Raw genomic sequence first — 18,552 nt, 5'->3', positions numbered from 1 at the left:
TGCTCTGACATGAATCAGCTCACTGGTTTTATTAATCGCAAAACACCTGTTATTGTGACGAGTCTTTCAGCAGCGTATTTTGTCTTGCAGCCCTTCATGCATTTTAAAAACTAAAGAAAAAAAAACTTCATCACTTCCTGTTGTTTGATTCCATAATTAACTCCATTAAGAAGTGATTGCTAAATGAAACTCTGGCTTGTTTGTTTGTTGGTTAGCCACCCCAGGACTGAAGGGCCGTAATTATGGTGATTACTGCATATTTAGAGTGGCATAATTGTAATAATGGGTGGAAAGCTGGTGGGATGCCCGCTCTTCCTATTTTGGCTACAGGCCATTCGGTTAGTTCCAACTGTATACGTTCATGTCAAAATCCCATTAGAAGGAATCAGTTCAGCTCAGTCGCTCACCCCACACAAACATCCTCTGAAGCGCAGTTAATGCTGACATTAATATCAGTATAGAAATTAAAACAACTGCTGCACCGATACTGAGGAAATCTGTTGCATGTATGTAATGCACATTATAAAACTTCAGAACTCCATTTCTATGTTAACATATATTATTTAAAAAGAAGCTTTGTCCTTACTCCTGCCCTTTTCTCTCCATCTCTCTCTTTCTCTGTCACTTTCTCTCTCTGCTTGAGTTCTCTACTTTCACCCATCTGAGACGGCAAGGTTTTTGATTGATGACCGTTTCGCCAGGGTGTGTGCTTTCACAGAAAAGTTTCAGTCCTGTTTCTAATTCTAGCTCCTCTTTCTCCCGACTGCCGTGACGCACGTAGGTTTCTGTTGCAGCCAATTTCATCTCTCACAACCATTACAGAAAATGACAGATGTAAAAAACACAGAGGCATTGTATAATATTATTATTGTATTTATATCTGACCATATGAGACTATTTATCTTCCACCTTTCTGGCAGAGAGGTCTTTGGATTCCTTTTCACTTGTTGACATGTGATTTCAATTAACACTGGACAACAGAGACTAGCTCCACAGATGAGCCACTCACTGTTCAGCGGCAATTTCAGTTTTATTTTTTTTCAGGCCGCATTCGCTGCCACCGTGTTTGTGAGGAAAAACATAAGACTCCTATTTCCACAAATAGAGTTATCACAGCTACGGCTTTACTGTGCAACTCATTCAGAATTTTTGATTGTGTTGCGCTTTGTGTACTCCTGTCTTGCCTGCACACGCATGTGGTGTGTGTGTGTGTAGGAGTGTGCATGTGTGTAGGTGTGCAGGAAAGTTACTTGCATCTCTTTCACCCTGAAGAGACCTGAGGCCGATCTCTGTTGAACTGTGCATTTCTGACATGTTTGTACTGTGGAAAATCATGCTAACAATATCTGCACACATACACAGATCTGCACAGATTTATTTTTTTTTTTTTAGGACTTAATGAGTTAATCAAATACTGGTACTTTATTGACCCACACAGCCTCTGATTTCTGTTACTGTTCTTGTTAATCTCACTATGACAAATGATCATCACATATTTTTTTTCTATGTCTGAATTTTTAAAAAAATCACTATCTGGATGTCCATTCTGTGTGGGTGGTTTCTGCACAGTGTCAATAGCAGCTCATATTATAATTTTGGTTTTGGCAACTTGACCCCTGGTGGGAAAATGTATGCTAATGCTTGATCCTGACTGATACCACATACACTGCCTCCTGCAATAGAGCCTCTTTGCTAACATTGGCACATCTGAGACAGGAAATAAGAGAAAGAGGGAGATATTTCCTCACAGCATGGTTTTACAATGTGTTTATGTAAGACGTGACTCTGCTACAATTATATGAACCATTGGAGCAGCCCAGAATACATCCTGTGTTCCTTTGCCTTTTTATATAAATAGATTGTTTTTGATTTAGTCCTAAAAATATCAGATTGAAGTAGATTTGTCCAAGGTTACATTTCATACGTTTTGTGTGTTTTACCTTATTTATTTGATTCTGCATAAACACGTTTGCCACAGGATATCTAAGTTCTGCTCCAACCTCTGTTGGTTGTTGTATGTTCCAACTTGCCCTGGCAACGCTGATATTCTTGGTGATGCCAGAAAAATCCTTTTGAGTTGATACTTTGATTTAAAAAAGAAAGAGGTGGATACAAGCACACTAAGCAGAGTGACTGTAGAAAAGAAATGATTAGAAAGTTCTCGAGAAAATATCCCGAACACAGAGAAAAACCTAAAGAATGAGATAATAGAGAAGAGTGTGGTGTACATAAAATCACAGCGAGAATGTCCCCAAAGCTCAGTACCTGTTTGGATCTGTAACTGTCACGGCTAAGGACCAAAGGTATGTGTTTAAAACAAATTACTACATGTGTGAAACAAAGTGAGATGTTTCATCTGGTTGGAAAGACTTCTGGGAGCTGACAGATCTCAGACTGCCCTGGAGACTTTAATATAATGTAAATATCCTGTCTTGTCTGCAAAGTACTTTTAGTAAGGCCCTGCTGTCCTTAACAATGTCCAACACGAAGTGCAGACCGCTACCGCCCCCCTAGACCACAAAGAGATAAAGCAACCAAATCACCCTGTCCTGTTCTTTGAGTCTTTCTCTTTCTATCTCTCTTGTGATTTACACATCAGTAAGACAGTGGATCAGTGTGGGTTTTGTCTTTGTGTTCAGATGGGAACAGAACATTGGGTTCAACTCACCAAAGCACAAGCTCAAATGCAATTAACCACCCTGAGAAACAATCAATCCCAACACACCCTAACACATACTCACACACAGGCTTTGCACACTTTCAAACTGCATCTTTTTCCATCTCTAGTTGTTAAGAACACTTCAGAGGGAGTCTTAATGAGCTATGCTAAGATTGAACGAGTGCAACAGAGCGAGGATGCTTTTATTTTGGTCCTAGTGATGAAAATGTACTAAAACCAAACAAAACAAGCTGAAAATGACCAGTGACATTTCCTCTTTGCCTTCGCTATTGTTTTTGTGTACCTGTTCTCAGCCACTCCAGAAGCAGGAGATAAGAGCGACACATTTCACTCCAAGAAACCCACTGCATCACCCGGCCAGTCCCACACTGCTGCCTGAACCCACATGTAAAACCCAGGCTGAAAACCCAGGAGACAAGGTAACGACACTGGCAAATACATCTGTAACCTCTGGCATAATTCAGTACCAGATCTTCAGGTCCCCAGACGTGCCCCTTTTTTCTTAGTGCGCTGTTGCCAAGAACACGTAGAGGCATCTTAATAAAGAGACTTCAGCTGGAAGAGTCCTGCCCTCCTGGTCAGCGTCAAATCCACGACACATCAGAGAACTTATAAATGAATCCCTGAAATATACACTCATGTTTGACACACGCTGCATCGCACTTTCTACACAGCACAGAACAATATTCCACACTGGTGAGTAAAAACAATACATCTGAATTTTCACAAAGCTCCACAGGTCAATTAGGTTTTTGTAAAGTAGTTTGCAAGTCAGTTTCTAATCAAATCATTTTCAGTCAATACAGGTCCTTAAAACAGAGGCAGAGCTGCTTAATTATTGGACTTCAGTTATTAATCTCCATTTAAATGGCATAGTTTGATATTATTTAGTGAGGCTGATAGAATTATACTGCCTTATTAAGTGTAATATAAACCTAGAAAATTGGTTAACTCAATTTGTGGATGCGGATAAATTCACATGCCCTGTAACTTTAAAATCAACATGTGACTGCAAACATTTTAAACTCTCACTGAAGATCTTTATGCATTGAATATCTATATTCAATAGGAAATCAATAGGATAGGAATGTTGGGAGTATTTAAGGTTAAAGGTTTTTTTTGTTTGTTTTGTTTTTTTAGCTCTAAGAGAGTTTCCAATTTAAAAACCTGAGTAAAAACATCTGTGTCATTTGAAGTATTTTACAAAAGCTGCACAGACAGTGATACTAAATAATTCTTCTCATCGTTGATCCAAGTGTTGAATGATTTAAAACATTAAAAGCAAATAAAATAGTTTATGGAACAGAAAAAGTATATACATAAATATATACAAGGAAACATGTTTTTGTCACTAATAACAGACAAGTAATATATATGTTGCTGTCAGATGACAGTAGAAAAATAATTGGTGAAAAGTAATTCTACATATTAAAAAAAAACACGACAAATATCAAGTGATAAGTTGACACAAGTCACTTTTTCAGAGTATAAACTGAGCTTTGAGTATTTCTCAGGATACATGTAAAATAGTTAATGACTGTAGGGTGCTCAGCACCTGATTAAATACTTTTTAATATTCTGTTATGTTTGCTTCATTATCAGTAGTTACGCCTGAATAAAAACACAATTGATTAAGTCTTTCATCTCCAGGGAGAAGTATCTTTGGAAAAGAGCTTCTCTTCTTCGTCAGTGTGATTAGTCCCACAGGAGTGTGTGTGGCCTGAGGTGGAGCCGGCAGCAGAGGGAGGTGAGAAACACCATCCACTGAGAGAGCAAAGGGAACAAAGGTCCACGTTAAACCAGAATAGGCCCCTTGATGGTTGTACAAGGAACGATCACAGCCTCTGGCTTCAACAGTCCGTTCAGTGGAGGGGATCAGGTGTACTGCATGAGAGGACTCTCACATTTTCAAAGAGGTCATGCAAATCAGCCTGACTCAGAGCCGCTGTAAATAGTCCCAGAGCCCAGAACAGACCCTGACATTTAGATCCTGTATTAGTAAAACTGGGGAAAAAAAGAAAAAAGCTTCCATTTGTGGTCCTTCTGTAGGGGCCAAAGACAGAGACACAGATCTCAAGGCCCAGCACACCTATAATGGTTTGCTTCATGTCTGACTCCAGTTATTATTCCATCAATCAACCCATTATTAAGTTTATTTTCCAGGTTACTGTCCTTTTCTGGTCAGAAATTAGCTTTAGGAATAGCTAAATGTCAGAAGCAGGCTTTTAAGAGCTCCAGGAAATTATCAAATTTCCACTGCCCTTACTAACAATAGTCTTGAGCAATTGTCTACGTGCAGAATATGAATTTTGCCATTTTAATTTGGGAATAGCTGCCCTTTTATTCTGCAGTGAAAGGGTGGTGCTTGTATTATGAGTCCCTTAAGTGAGTTAGATGTCCCTGCATACAGGGAGTCACGCTTCCCAGAGGAGAGTCCACACAGACACAATAACAAGATAACAGCCTGAGGAGAAGCCCTGACGGTGTTTGTAACATGTTTTTGCTCTCTGGGAACTGTCTCGCTTTACTCTGCAACTAGTTTAACTCTACTGAGAATAAACTTCTCAGCAGATTAGAAACAAGGATCCTAATGAACACGAGTATGTTTGAGATGACACATTTGTGTTGAGAGAGAAAACAAGATTCAATATAAGTTCCCTTAATAAATACTGTATTATTTGCCATTGAGTTAGTGTGTGATTCCAGATGAAGATGGTAAATAAATGTTTTTTTCAACCCTATTCTCATCCTTCTCCCATCAGAGTCCAGCTTTTTGCTGTTGTTGAAACATGGAGAGAAATGCATCTTCACCACTCAGCACGACCTCTCTCCCGACTCAGCTACCCCTCAATACCACAGGTGACAGAAATGCAACAGTAAAACCCTTTAGTGTGTTTGATGGTTGTGATCATCAGGTAGAGGGAATTCTCTTTGACCTGACCGTGCAGTCCATCAATGTAATCGTGGGACTCCCAGCCAACGTCCTTGTCCTTGCAGTCCTCATCCGCAATCGCAAAGAACCCTCCACTTCAGACATATTCCTGGGCTGCCTGGCCTTCATGGATGCCTACTTTAGTGTCATGCCCCCTATAATCTTCCTTAACCTTTACCACTGGCAAAGCAAAGCGGTGTGGTCCTCCATTAAGTTTTCCTACGGTGTGAAAGACACCAGCGGCCCATTGTTTCTCGCCTGTATCTGCCTGGATCGCTTTGTGGCTGTGCTCTTTCCGATTCTGTTTGGGCAGCTTAAACACATTAAATACAGGGTAAGCCTCTCAGTGCTGGTACTCTGCCTCACCTTTGCCTATTCAGCCGCCAAGACTGTGGGAGGTCTCCCCAACTTTGAGAAGGTGTTCACTGGTGAGATCCTGGCGACATTTACTTGGATGGTTGTATGTAACATAAGCATCCTGTGGACCCTGAAGAGGTCCCGTGGTGCAGGGAAAGATGAGATGCACCCCATGAAGAAGAAGGCCTTTAAGATGGTGCTCTCTATCCTTTGTATCATTGTGTTTAACTACCTGCCGCCTGTCGCGCTGTTCCCTTTTGAAGACTACTACTCCCCTGATGTGTTTCGCTGCTACGTGCAGCCCGTGGGATTTGCCTTCCTCAACATCAGCAGCACCATCCAGCCACTTGTTTACCTGTCTCGTCTGGAAAAGGTGCCTTTCCTCTCAGACACCTGCGTCAAGAAGTGCTGCTCCTGTGTCTCTGCAGAAAATAACAAAACTCCACCTGTACAAAACCAAAATGCTTGAGATTTACAAATGAATATCAGACTTACTGAGCCCCTTGGTTGCTGATTTTAATATTTGTCTCAAAGGAGGAGCTGAATACTGTAAATCTATCTGTGAATTCATGTTTATTTTGGTCACTGATTTTGTTTCTCTTTATTTCTATTACTTTTAAAATATTTGTTTTAATTGAATGTGTTTCATTGCTGAAAATAATATATAAATATAACTTAAAATATTTTATTTTCCAACTTTAATTTTAGCAGGCAGGACAATTTCTTATTTACAAATAATATCCATCAATAATAAGGAAACAAGTGGAAAATCTAAATTCTACTTTCATAATCTGATAAACTGATTGTGTTCTTGAATTTTTTTTTTCTGCTATTACGATTAGATGCATGTTTCAAAGCTGCTGTCGCCACATCCTGCAAGATATTTGTTAGGCTTTGGCGCCCTCATGTGTAGAGTACAATAAACACCTTACCATACAAACCCCTCCAATACAGAGCACATTTTGATCAGTGAATTGTTATCAAAAAACAAACTTGATATAATGTGTTAACTAGTGACCTTTAGAGGTGATAAAAGGCGGATTTTGTTACCCTTTGAAAGAGCCAGGATAGCTGTGTCCAAAAATGTCAAACTATTCCTTAGAGAAGAGAGACAAATGTTTCTGGAGTACCATGTCTTCAGTTAAAGACATTAATACACAGCCAGTCAACCCATTTCATTTAGCAAAACAGGACTGAAATGCTATTTTTTACTTAATAAGTCATTCAACCACTTACTGACGCAATATTGTGACAACTACCTTCTCTGGCATTATTCTCAGGGGATGAGTGCTCTGTGTATAAAAATATGGAAATAAAGTTTCTGTGAATGTGTGCATGAAGGCAAAAATGACTGTGTTATCAGCAGGGTCACAAAAACACAGAGTCCCTTTGTTGTAATCCAGTTGCACTTTGATTTGTTCGGGCATTCTTGAAAGAGTCAGTGGGGTGGGTGGGGAGGTCATCGCCCTGAACTCTCCATCTCGGAAACACAAAGTCCAGAAGCCATTTTCAGGTCGTGCTGTGATCTCAGCGTTCCTAGGTACAGACAAAGAGGCCACGCCCAGGAGCCAGTCCTGATTACTTCCTGTTTCCACAACCCAGTGATGACTTCCTGAACCAAGCGGGGTCATGGCTACCACTTCAGCGCTTATGTGGAAGCGCTCTGGGTTGTCAGGGCAACAGCTGGGCTGCTTTGAGTAGTGGAGGGAAGTGAAGTTTTCAGACAGGATGAGGCAGGGGTGTGCTGTGTTTGGATCCAAAGTGACCGGAGCTAAAAGACAGGAAATTTGCCACAATGGATGATGGGATAAACAAGGTTTGGTATTTTGTGATTCTACTTTCAGTTTCTGGACCTGAAAAAAAATAAAATAAAATGAAGTGTACTCACTGTAGTCAATATGGTCCAGCATTTTCTCCCAGACTTTATACTTGAGGTTGCAGAGATGCTTGGTCATGTCAATCAATAATCCCGACATGTTGTCTGAATCAAGCACAATGCCTTTGCCTCTGTGATATTGACAGATATCTTACACTGAGAAAATGTCAACAGATTAAAGGAAAAGTGTAAATATAATTTTAATGACCTACCTGTCCTGAGTGGCTTTAAAATTCTGGATAAAAAACAAAAAAACAATGTCAATGTAGGACATTTTTGGAAACACTGATTGAAGAGATGAAGTGAACTAGACTGTGCAAACCTTCAACAGAACCATTTTGTCCTCTTTGAGCTGCTCCTGTATGACTGAGATGGTCTCTGTGAGGGACAGCATCTCTGCAGAGAGTTCTTTAACCTTGTCCTTTATTTCTGCAATCTTCTCTTCTTCTTCTCTTTTCACAGCTGCCAATCTGGCTGACTCTTCTTGGCAGAGGACGTGATGGAGCTGCTCAAACTGGCTCTTGATCAATCTCTGAGTTTCCAGAGCCTGACTCTGAGGGAGATTATTGCAAATTCTGTTTTTTTTTTTGTTTTTTTTTATTCATAAGGAATATGCAAGACTTGTTATCCCATCACAAGTTACCTTGATGTACTTGGACATGTCTGCAGAAGTCCTCTGAATTCTTTTGAGGTCGTCCAATTTATCTTGCAGGATTTTAAGAGATAAAGCAAGTTCGTCCTGAAAGTCAGGCATGCTTCAGTTAGCAGAGACCAGGAAGCTTAATGGAGGGATGTTTCAGTGTTTTCAATACTCTAGATATTTTAGGCCTATGTTCACCACTACAAGGCAACAGCTTGGTTTACAATGAAGACAGACTTGTGGAACCGTATTCTACCTTAACGTGTTGCTACAAATGCATCATGTTCACAAAAACAGGTCAGACAGAGTCAGTTTGGCAAACTGCTGTTAAAGTCTAATAGTGAAACACATTGCTTTGGTCGCCTCCCTTACCTTGCAGTCCAGCACTGCTTCTTCTATAGGTGAGCAGTCGTGGGTCTTATGCAGTTTAGAAGACTGACACACCACACAGATGGGCTGTTTGTCAACCACACAGAAGAGCTTCAGCTTCTCCCCATGTAGACTACAGTTTGTCTTCTCTTCCACTGGAATTGAACTCTGCCTCCGGACCTTTAGGACAGTCTCACAGACATTTTTCAGAGCCAAATTGGAGGGAGGACAGGACTTGGAGACTTTTTTCCTGCATACTGGACATTTATGTAACCCTGTGTCCCAACAACGCTTCAGACAGTTCTTACAGAAGCTGTGGCTACATGACAGCAAAACAGGGTCTGTAAAGATGTCACAACACACCGGGCAAGTAAGATCCTCCTCTGGTAGTGACATGATCTTTAGCTCGTCATGTGCAGTGAGGTAAATCCACAGTTCAAAACAGCAGAAGTCCTTTATGATTCCTCTGTCACACTATAATTCAATGTACCCAGTTAAACCTGTCGCCCAAAATCTTCAGAGTGCACTAGCTACCTATCTATTGTTCTTGACACGAAGTAGCAAGAGCTCTTGGTTTTCCTCTGCATGACTTCTGTGGGAGTAACTTAAATCATGCAGTGGTGTGAAAAACCCTGTATATAGCAGAGCAGGGAAACAGGAAATAAAGCCCTATTGGCTAGTTGCTGGAGAGCTTAAAACTGGCTGGTAACATGCAGCGTGTTTTGGAATGTGATCATTCAGGATGTGAATGTTTCAGTGTTGACATCCATGTTAACTACCCAAGGCTGCACACTAACAAACCTTTCAAGCCACTCATTAATTCAACAAGTTTAGGGATTGACCATTTCAACAACGGATGGTCAGGTGAAAACAAAATACTGCAACTAATTTCATACACCAGTGAATGGATTCACTGTAGCATTGTTACCCAGCTCTCATGTTGTGTTCACGGTATGATTTCTGTCTTTCAGCAGCTGTGTTTTGACCTGAACAGGTTAAACCAGCTCAAAGTAGTCAGAGATTTTTTCACCTACAGGATTTTACCATAGTAACAAACAGGTCACATTAAAACTTGTAATTTATTCTATTCATTTATTCGTTTTGATACAGATTAATAACAGAGAACCAGAGGAACATGTTTTTTTTCTGAAAGAAAACTGCAATCCATGAAAAGCAGAATATTAAATATGTGGCAGCTAAAAATAGATTAAAGAACACAGAGAACATCTAATCTTATCGCCTACTTTTGCTGAGTCTGGAGAATCTGTGGATGCAGGTTGTTATTCCTGACAAGTGACAAGCTTTTAGAATGATATAATTATAGGTTTGTCCTTAATCCTGAGTGTGAACATTAAGTAACACAGAGTAAAGTGCCTGTCTTTTAGGCGTGAATTTGGAGGATATTTCTTTTCTGTTAGTTAAATATATTGTCACAATAACCTGGAAATAACACAAACTAAACTGTTTTAACTTGGAAAACTGGCTGAAGGACTTTATGGGAATATTACTAATAACTCTGAAGATTTGGTCCTTAGCCCTACCAGGCTGCAAATCCTGGGCATTTTTTTTCCAGTTCTTCTTGTCCTGTTTCAACATGCAAACCAAAAAAAACAATCCTGGGAAAACATCAAGTTGATACTTCAGAAAGTATCAAGTCTTCAAACTCTAGTAAATACATTTTATATTTTTCTGTCCTTGTCCTTTCAAGCCATGGCTGAGTGATGTTGTGTGTTTAACGTGAGAATAATGAATCACGATGCATTACAATGGGCTACACTGATAAAACTGCACAATGATGACCTTGATGGTAATATGTGTAGTTACATTAGGTCTCGGTCACTTACTTCTGATGTGTGCGTACGTGTACGGGTAGGCGTAGGAGAACTCAGTCCGGGACTGTAATGAGATTCTTATCGATGACTGATGCAGCTCCTCGCATCCTATCCGCCTTTTCCACGGATCTTGGTTCCTCCCTCTCTCCTCCGGTCTATGGTTGCCATGGCGATGACGTCAAGTTGCACCACCGATTCAGCCCAGTAGACGGTTTCAGAGGCGGTGCAAAAATTAAAAAATCCCGGACAATCGACCGCGAGAGCCAGTCATCCTGTCTATCTCTGCTGCTCAGTTTCCCATCCTCTACTCAACCATCCTCGAATCCATCTTTCCAAAATGCGCGAAATTGTGCATTTGCAGGCCGGTCAGTGCGGAAACCAAATCGGAGCCAAGGTATTTTTTCTTTCTCTCTGTTGGTGAGACTTGTGCAGGCATTCGTGCAGGCATTTGTACAGGCACACCTCGGTGTCGCTGAGCAGAGCCCTCTAATCCATCCTGCAGGAATTCTCTAGAAGAAACAGAGTGTCCTTTCTCGATTAAAGCTCCGTGCAATTAATAATCGTATATAGACGATACGCTCATTGATATTCTGTGCAGGGCTTTCATTAGGCTCAGAATCTATGTACGCTTTGATTTATGCAACAGACAAAAAATTTATGCAACAAAAATATTTGGGTTTGATAATTGAATGCAAAATTGGTCTTTGATATGACCGACCTTTTTTTCAGGTGCTGCAGGCGATTATGTAAACGATTGACTGTAGTAGTAATGTAACCTTACTGTCACTGGAGAAGCAGCCTCCCCTCCCCCTTCACATTATGACCTATTTTTTTTTTAACCTATGATTCTTTTCAAGCCAATTTCTGTTTTAAAACTGTTTTAAAATGTTACTAGTTCTGTATTTTAACAGTAGCATGATTATATCTTTAGTATTTTTAAGATCATTAACCTTTAATAGTATGGTGTGTTCTAATAGCATGGAGGAAGCTGCTACTTATCAGATTATTGCCATGTGCTTGAATTACTCCTGAGACACTCTGCATTTCAGACTAATGGATTGCATTCAACTAGAGAATGAAACAGTCTTGCAGCTTTGCATGTTAATGTAAATAGCTTTCTGCACAGCAAGCATGTGTTGTTTCAGTGGTTGGGTGTCTGCATAGTTACCAATTTTGGGCATATTAAATTTTTTGTGTTGTTATTTTTATTATTACTTTTTTACCTTTGGCACCACTAACATATGTCTCTCCCTCCTCCGCTACCACATCTATTTCTCAGTTCTGGGAGGTGATCAGTGATGAGCACGGCATTGATCCCACTGGTACCTACCACGGAGACAGCGATCTGCAGCTAGACAGGATCAGTGTCTATTATAATGAGGCCACAGGTAGGCTACAGATTTAGCTACAATACACACAGAACAAAATAAACAATCTCATCCCTTCCCTCACTTACTCAGCTGTCCTACTGTGCAAAATTATTTTCATACACGTCTGTGTTTTACATTAACTGCGTCATGAATGACACTGTCAATCCACTTTGCCTGATTTCAGGTGGTAAGTATGTGCCCAGAGCCATCCTGGTGGATCTGGAGCCTGGTACGATGGACTCAGTCAGGTCTGGTCCCTTTGGGCAGATCTTCAGACCCGACAACTTTGTCTTTGGTAAGCTATGTGAATTTAGTGATAATGCACTTACTTGTGGTCACGTTAGAATAGAGTACCTTTTTTGTTGCCAGTGTTTCCTACATCAGCTCAATAATATGTGATACTCTTAATTATAGGCCAGAGTGGAGCTGGAAACAACTGGGCCAAGGGCCACTACACTGAGGGAGCCGAGCTGGTCGACTCTGTCCTGGACGTAGTGAGGAAAGAGGCTGAGAGCTGCGACTGCCTTCAGGGCTTCCAGCTTACTCACTCCCTGGGTGGTGGTACTGGCTCTGGCATGGGCACCCTGCTCATCAGCAAAATTCGTGAGGAGTACCCTGATCGTATCATGAACACCTTCAGTGTGGTGCCTTCTCCTAAGGTGTCCGACACTGTGGTGGAGCCCTACAATGCCACCCTCTCTGTCCACCAGCTGGTAGAGAACACAGATGAGACCTACTGCATTGACAACGAAGCTCTCTACGACATCTGCTTCCGCACACTTAAACTCACCACCCCCACTTATGGCGATCTCAACCATTTGGTGTCCGCCACCATGAGCGGAGTGACCACCTGCCTGCGTTTCCCCGGACAGCTCAACGCTGACCTCCGTAAACTAGCTGTTAACATGGTGCCCTTCCCACGTCTTCACTTCTTCATGCCAGGCTTCGCCCCCCTCACCAGCAGGGGCAGCCAGCAGTACCGCTCCCTGTCTGTGCCCGAGCTCACCCAGCAGATGTTCGATGCCAAGAACATGATGGCTGCGTGCGACCCACGTCACGGCCGCTACCTCACCGTGGCTGCAGTGTTCAGGGGCCGCATGTCCATGAAGGAGGTGGATGAGCAGATGCTGAACGTGCAGAACAAGAACAGCAGCTACTTCGTTGAATGGATCCCCAACAATGTGAAGACCGCCGTCTGTGACATCCCACCCCGTGGCCTCAAAATGGCTGCCACTTTCATCGGCAACAGCACAGCCATCCAGGAGCTGTTCAAGCGCATCTCCGAGCAGTTCACCGCCATGTTCCGTCGCAAGGCCTTCCTCCACTGGTACACTGGTGAGGGCATGGATGAGATGGAGTTCACTGAGGCCGAGAGCAACATGAATGACCTGGTGTCCGAGTACCAGCAGTACCAGGATGCCACTGCCGAGGAGGGCGAGTTTGAGGAAGAGGGAGAGGAGGAAGTCGCCTAAAAACCTTCACCTCCACCCAGCTGCCAAACCTCATTTTACCTCACCCATCCACCGACTCCATCCCTTTCATCCCTCTCCATTATGAATTGAATGGTCCGCCACACTGAAAAACTGTCACTATCTAGATCACTGTTGCTCTAGTGTTAGACATTGATGTTAACTGATACTAGTGAACTTTTTGGTTAAAATGTTTTTTTGGTATGTTGTGAATGCACTGAATTATTGACATCCTTACATCTGTCCTGTCATTGCCTTGCCAAATTCAGCAGCAAGCGATTTTAACTGTGAAGCCTTGAAATTGGAGGATGATTAAAGTCTGATTAAAAGGCTGCCTCTTGAGTTTTTATGGATTCATTTGATGTGTGATCTGACATTATCAGACCTTGCATCACTTTCCGTGTCTATTCTGAAATGTGGTGATGTGGGCAGCAACAATGCAGTTTTGATTTTGAATACGTTATTAGGAATCAAAAAAATGGGGAGTATGAAGCATAAAAGCAACAAATACTGTATTATTCCCATAAAAAAATAATATACCCATAAAACACACAGTCAAGGTAACCGACTGTGCTGTCATGTAAATAAGTTAAACAGCACAACAGTAACAGTTTTTAAGAAATTTACCTGGATCCCACTTTTAAGGAAGAAATTATTTATAGCTGTTTTTTATGTTTATATAAACTCTATCTGTTCTCTGATCAGCTAAATTGTAGACTGGCATCAAAGAGCAAGGCATCACTGAATATGAATGTTTTCTCTAGAAATCCAATATCAGAGAATGGATGGGGATTTAAAAAATAAATACTTCCAGTACTATCTTAGTCTATGTCATACATAAAAAGCTCATTACCAGTCCAAACTTAATTAGATGACAGCATTATTTAACATCCACCCTATTGCTAATGACATTATGTGACTATACAAGTTACTGTTCTGTACACAATCTATTAAGAACCAGAAAACATATCTGTAAAAGGTGTAATTTGGTGTTACATGATGTTACCTTTTGTCTTATATCCAAATATTTTGATTAATTAAAGACCTCTAAAAGATTAGACTCATTCAACACTTTTTCATTTCATTACAGATAACCTTTTTTCCCCAGCGAGACAAACAATGGCTTCAGTGTTTAGGTACCATGAGGGGCTGAACTTTCCGCTCTCTGATTGCCAAGAGTGCTTATCTGCCTTGCTGTTTTATCATCCCTGCACAAATATCTAGTTATGGACTTTTATCATTTTCCCAATGCTGTCTTTACTTTTTAGGCATCTAATTATGGCTCACTGCCCATGAGGGTGTTTCAGTGACTTATTAAATGTCCCACTGCTTCACATCCAAATCTTAGTTTGCATACCGTGAATATAAATATACCTTTAGTACCATCATGTATTTTTAAGAAACTCATAACTTAGAACAAGAGATCATTTTCCCGCAGGGACTTTTAAATGCTTTGTAAAGTTAAATTACTCAACTATTACACAAATATGTTACTATTTATTTGACAAAAGCATTAATAAATATGTGCCATTGTATAACATCTCTGATTGATTACAATGTATAATGCGCTGCATCACTGATCTACTGAAGTGAAATTTTTTAAATAATGCAACTTTAGTTTGATTATTCAAAGAATACTTAAGTTGTAAACAAGTGTTTGCTTTTGCTGGGTATAATTTCCCAGTACAATCAAAAATGTTTGCACTGTGATAAGGTGTTTGATTACTCTCACTGCTAGGCTAAAAAACTTATCAGTTTCAAATGCAATGGACTCATGAGGGCTTTCTGTAGTTTGAGGTAAAGGTAAAGGAGTGCAGATTTAGCTAGCAACAGTATTTCACAATAGATTGAATCAAATCAAGTACAGTTACATGGTAAACTGAATATTAACGAAAGTGAAACAAGAAAAACATGTCAAACTAAAATGATTAGTGGTGATAAAATACTGAAGCTCCTGTTTCACTTGTGCAGAAGAAATGTTCCAAAGCTCCTAGAAATGTTCAACTGTTGTCTTACAATCCACTGGAAGATACATCCAGATGCTTTTCCTCATATAAAGCCACACAGGGACCATTCAGTGCTTGCTGCAATGAAGCGGTAAGGAAATGTATCATGTCACGGTGCCTCAAACTTGGCACTCTGTCCTCTCTCAAATGTGAGAGATTTTTCTTTCAATGTTCATCCCAAGGGAGAGTCTGGTCACACAGGAGCGCTGTCATGCACATGTCTGCAGTCTGCGTCATCACAGGTTTTTTTGAGTACATAAAGCACGATATCTCAAATGAGTCTCTCCTCCTTTGGTAGCTTTAGTGCATCTGGTGCCGCCACGCTGCGTGCACCGGATTGTTCCTCAGCGCTGGGTCTGTATGTCCCTTCAGTCTGCCTCTTCTTTTTCACCACGCAGAAGAGCCAGCCGAGTACAGCTAAGACTATGGCCAGGACACCCAGAGTGACCGTAGGGGCCACAATAGCTGCAATGTTGGGTCCCTGAAAAACGGAAAAACACAGAGCAGGGATCAATCTGGTGAAACTGGATTCTTTCCAATGTTATTAACTGATCGTGATAAACGTTTTACACTCACAGAGGTCTGATTAGAATGGGTGCCACTTGCACTGGTGGTGAAATTTCCTGTAAATAGAGCAGAAACATCAGGAACACTGTAGTGACAATTCTTATCACCCTTTGCAATGAAAGGTAATCAAGTCTGTGAATACTGCATCCAATTAGGGTTGTCCGTTGACTAAAGAAATTGTTAGTTAATTATTAAAGTAGGATTTGTTGCTTTAATTGTTAAATACCTGCAAATTTGGGCTTTGGAGTCACTCTACACTAATGACTCACAGCCAAAAGATCAATATCCTTAATGCAGTGGTGACATTATTTTACACAAGTAGAAAAAAGAGGAACAAGCAGCACAGCAGAGGTTGTTATCCTGATATCCTGCCAGTGTACTGCTGTTTTCAGTTATTTTATCCATGACCAGCCATGTGATTACTAAGTGACATCAGGAAACTACATAGTAACTGCTTGAGCAGGAGAGTTGAATGAGGAGAGGGGGGAAAAGCTCAGGAATGCAGAGCGTCCCGCAGCTATACAGTCAGCTGAGTCAAACAACAGACAAAAACTCAAATCTACCGTTGTCTTGTTTGTTTGTGTTAAACATTACAACGCTACTTGGAATCACTTTATAAAGAAATTATTATTTTAGAAACTTAAACCAACCCTCATGGCATTTTCTGAGTCAATCATTCACCAGGGCAAATAGTAAACTTCGCAAGGACAAAAGTACAACCTGATAACAAAAAGCAGGGGTTAAAGGAAGGGGCAGCCATGCTCAAAAAAGACAGCTGAATACACTGCGAAATAGAATTCTTTTGTGCTTTTTGTGATTTACTGATAGTAAGCCAAGACTGGATAGAAACGTACTGTACCTGTAACTGTTTCTCACATACAGCGTATTGCTTAATTCAGTGCTTGCTGACAAGCCTGTGCATGTTTCAAATTTGCTCTGGAATGTCTCCTTTTTTATTTATCATTGCAGGATTTAATGTTGTGTGTGTGTGTGTGTGTGTGTGTGTGTGTGTGTCTGTGTGTCTGTGAGTGTGTATAGGTGTGGTCTGAATGATGGTTTATCTGTGTGGGAGTGCTGAGGATGAGGAGATGGTCACTGACTCACCCAACACTGGATTACTGCTCAGTACTAGCAGTAAAACACTCCCAACCACAACTCGGGGAATGGCCAGCACGTCCGGATATGCTGCCATCTCTACCCAGCAGGGCCAAGCGAGGGCAGACTGGGACTTTAGGGCATCAGCTTGGGTCCATCTCATTAGGTCCAGCATACACTGTGTGGATTTATCGTCCTCCTTGAACAGCTGAAAACGCGTTATTGTCAGTAATGTTCAGACAAATGTGCTTTTTTTGTCATTTTGAATTCACCCTTACAGCTTCCTTTAATCTGAGGTTTAGTGAGGCAGCTAACACCATACAACCACTGAGTCACACATTCAGCCTGATGTTGAATCACCATAAACCTGCTCAGACCACAGGAAAATAATACGCTATTAATAGCACATGTATTAAAAACTGCATTAAACTGCTTTAAAGTTCAACCCCTTCCCGTTTGCAAAGATATTACTATATTTACTAATAATGAAAAAGCTGTGATAAAGACATACCCTTGATCCGGCTGCTTTAAAGTGGTCAGAGCAAAACGGGAAACATCGAGCAGGTTGATCACGAATGAACCATGTTGCTTCCGCCTCACCTTGTCAAAAATGAAACTGCAAAAAATGGTTTAGTCCAATGAAAATGACAGGTAACATCTTCAGAAATAAAAAAAAAAAAGTTTTCCGTACACCTGAAACACAATGGCTCCTCCAGTGCCAAACTACATCCTCGACTGCACCACCGGTTGGGTTTTTTTATGTAAAGTAGTTTTTTTCGTCTACTCTTCAAATCGCCATTGGTCACATGGTTCAGTTTCGAGTTACATTACCTGAGCGCAGTTATCCACCTGCAGCAGAGCGGACAGATCCTCCTTTGTACAAAGTCGAAGAAAAACGCAGCTCACTGGAGCAGAACAGACACGACTTCTCCGCTTGCCTTAAAAAAAAACTCCTCAAAATAGACTGTTTGATATCTAGAAATAACTCAAATCACTGTTGTGGCATAGGCTGTAATGCCTATGTAGCTTCTGATACTTGATTTAAACTGATTTTTTTTTTTTTTCAATAGTACAGAATGATGCCAGCTCGCTCTCACTTGCTCCAACCTGCTGGAGTACAATGTTTGACTGTGTTCCCTGCCCAGCTCTTACCTAGCAACCTGGCTGCTCCTGCTGGTGGTGGTGGGTGGCATGAAATAGCGCCTCCATCAGGTTTCATGTTTCCCAACATGAGAAAGGATATCAACATTCCTGAGATATTTTAAGGATGAATTCGGCGGCCAGCTGGTCCAGTGTGCTCTAATCCGCACCTAATCTCCCCTTCTCAGACTCAGAGGGGCAAAGAAAATGTAGGCTGCT

At 41.1% G+C, this 18,552-nt stretch overlaps 4 protein-coding genes across 6 annotated transcripts; 2 read left to right on the top strand and 2 right to left on the bottom strand.

Moving 5' to 3' along the window:
- Window positions 1–5,469: 5,469 nt before the first annotated feature.
- Window positions 5,470–6,438, top strand: LOC121198266 (G-protein coupled receptor 183-like). Its single transcript, XM_041062264.1, has one exon. It carries the CDS (start codon window positions 5,470–5,472, stop codon window positions 6,436–6,438), a length of 969 nt encoding a protein of 322 aa, XP_040918198.1.
- A 226-nt stretch (window positions 6,439–6,664) lies between these two features.
- On the bottom strand, window positions 6,665–9,435 carry LOC121197919 (nuclear factor 7, brain). The gene is made up of 6 exons (XM_041061684.1): window positions 8,858–9,435; window positions 8,489–8,584; window positions 8,168–8,398; window positions 8,058–8,080; window positions 7,858–7,976; window positions 6,665–7,740 (listed from the first exon to the last, which is right to left on the bottom strand). Exons 1-6 carry the CDS (start codon window positions 9,248–9,250, stop codon window positions 7,202–7,204), a joined length of 1,401 nt encoding a protein of 466 aa, XP_040917618.1. The 5' UTR covers window positions 9,251–9,435; the 3' UTR covers window positions 6,665–7,201.
- Window positions 9,436–10,953: 1,518 nt separating this feature from the next.
- Window positions 10,954–13,775, top strand: tubb4bl (tubulin, beta 4B class IVb-like). The gene is made up of 4 exons (XM_041062724.1): window positions 10,954–11,080; window positions 11,966–12,074; window positions 12,241–12,351; window positions 12,471–13,775. Exons 1-4 carry the CDS (start codon window positions 11,024–11,026, stop codon window positions 13,526–13,528), a joined length of 1,335 nt encoding a protein of 444 aa, XP_040918658.1. The 5' UTR covers window positions 10,954–11,023; the 3' UTR covers window positions 13,529–13,775.
- A 276-nt stretch (window positions 13,776–14,051) lies between these two features.
- On the bottom strand, window positions 14,052–18,341 carry crb3a (crumbs homolog 3a). 3 transcript variants are annotated; one of them, XM_041063582.1, is made up of 5 exons: window positions 18,025–18,340; window positions 17,705–17,809; window positions 17,203–17,401; window positions 16,108–16,154; window positions 14,052–16,012 (listed from the first exon to the last, which is right to left on the bottom strand). In XM_041063582.1, the coding sequence occupies exons 3-5, from the start codon at window positions 17,366–17,368 to the stop codon at window positions 15,803–15,805; spliced, it is 423 nt and encodes a 140-aa protein (XP_040919516.1). In that variant the 5' UTR covers window positions 17,369–17,401; window positions 17,705–17,809; window positions 18,025–18,340; the 3' UTR covers window positions 14,052–15,802. The 3 variants fall into 3 exon arrangements, with proteins under 3 accessions (XP_040919516.1, XP_040919517.1, XP_040919515.1); XM_041063583.1 differs by lacking the exon at window positions 17,705–17,809 and having other exon boundaries at window positions 18,025–18,341; XM_041063581.1 differs by having other exon boundaries at window positions 17,705–18,340.
- Between the last annotated feature and the right edge of the window lie 211 nt (window positions 18,342–18,552).

The sequence above is a fragment of the Toxotes jaculatrix genome, chromosome 18, assembly GCF_017976425.1.
Source record: "Toxotes jaculatrix isolate fToxJac2 chromosome 18, fToxJac2.pri, whole genome shotgun sequence".
NCBI classification, from domain to species: domain Eukaryota; kingdom Metazoa; phylum Chordata; class Actinopteri; family Toxotidae; genus Toxotes; species Toxotes jaculatrix.
The sequence above is the reverse complement of the archived record's forward strand: the minus strand, read 5'-3'. Positions and strand labels throughout refer to the sequence as shown.

Bases quoted from the DNA above. Each gene is read 5' to 3' on its own strand.
- LOC121198266 (XM_041062264.1), top strand. From the start codon at position 5,470: ATGGAGAGAAATGCATCTTCACCACTCAGCACGACCTCTCTCCCGACT.
- LOC121197919 (XM_041061684.1), bottom strand. From the start codon at position 9,250: ATGTCACTACCAGAGGAGGATCTTACTTGCCCGGTGTGTTGTGACATC. The intron at 8,081-8,167 runs GTTTGCACAGTC...TTTTTTATCCAG, and splicing joins ACAAAATGGTTCTGTTGAAG to AATTTTAAAGCCACTCAGGA. The intron at 7,741-7,857 runs GTGAGTACACTT...CCTGTCTTTTAG, and splicing joins GCTGGACCATATTGACTACA to CTCCGGTCACTTTGGATCCA.
- tubb4bl (XM_041062724.1), top strand. From the start codon at position 11,024: ATGCGCGAAATTGTGCATTTGCAGGCCGGTCAGTGCGGAAACCAAATC. The intron at 11,081-11,965 runs GTATTTTTTCTT...TCTATTTCTCAG, and splicing joins GAAACCAAATCGGAGCCAAG to TTCTGGGAGGTGATCAGTGA. The intron at 12,352-12,470 runs GTAAGCTATGTG...TCTTAATTATAG, and splicing joins ACCCGACAACTTTGTCTTTG to GCCAGAGTGGAGCTGGAAAC.
- crb3a (XM_041063583.1), bottom strand. From the start codon at position 17,368: ATGCTGGACCTAATGAGATGGACCCAAGCTGATGCCCTAAAGTCCCAG. The intron at 16,155-17,202 runs GTGAGTCAGTGA...CTCTATTTACAG, and splicing joins GAGCAGTAATCCAGTGTTGG to GAAATTTCACCACCAGTGCA. The intron at 16,013-16,107 runs GTGAGTGTAAAA...TCCGTTTTTCAG, and splicing joins CCCATTCTAATCAGACCTCT to GGACCCAACATTGCAGCTAT.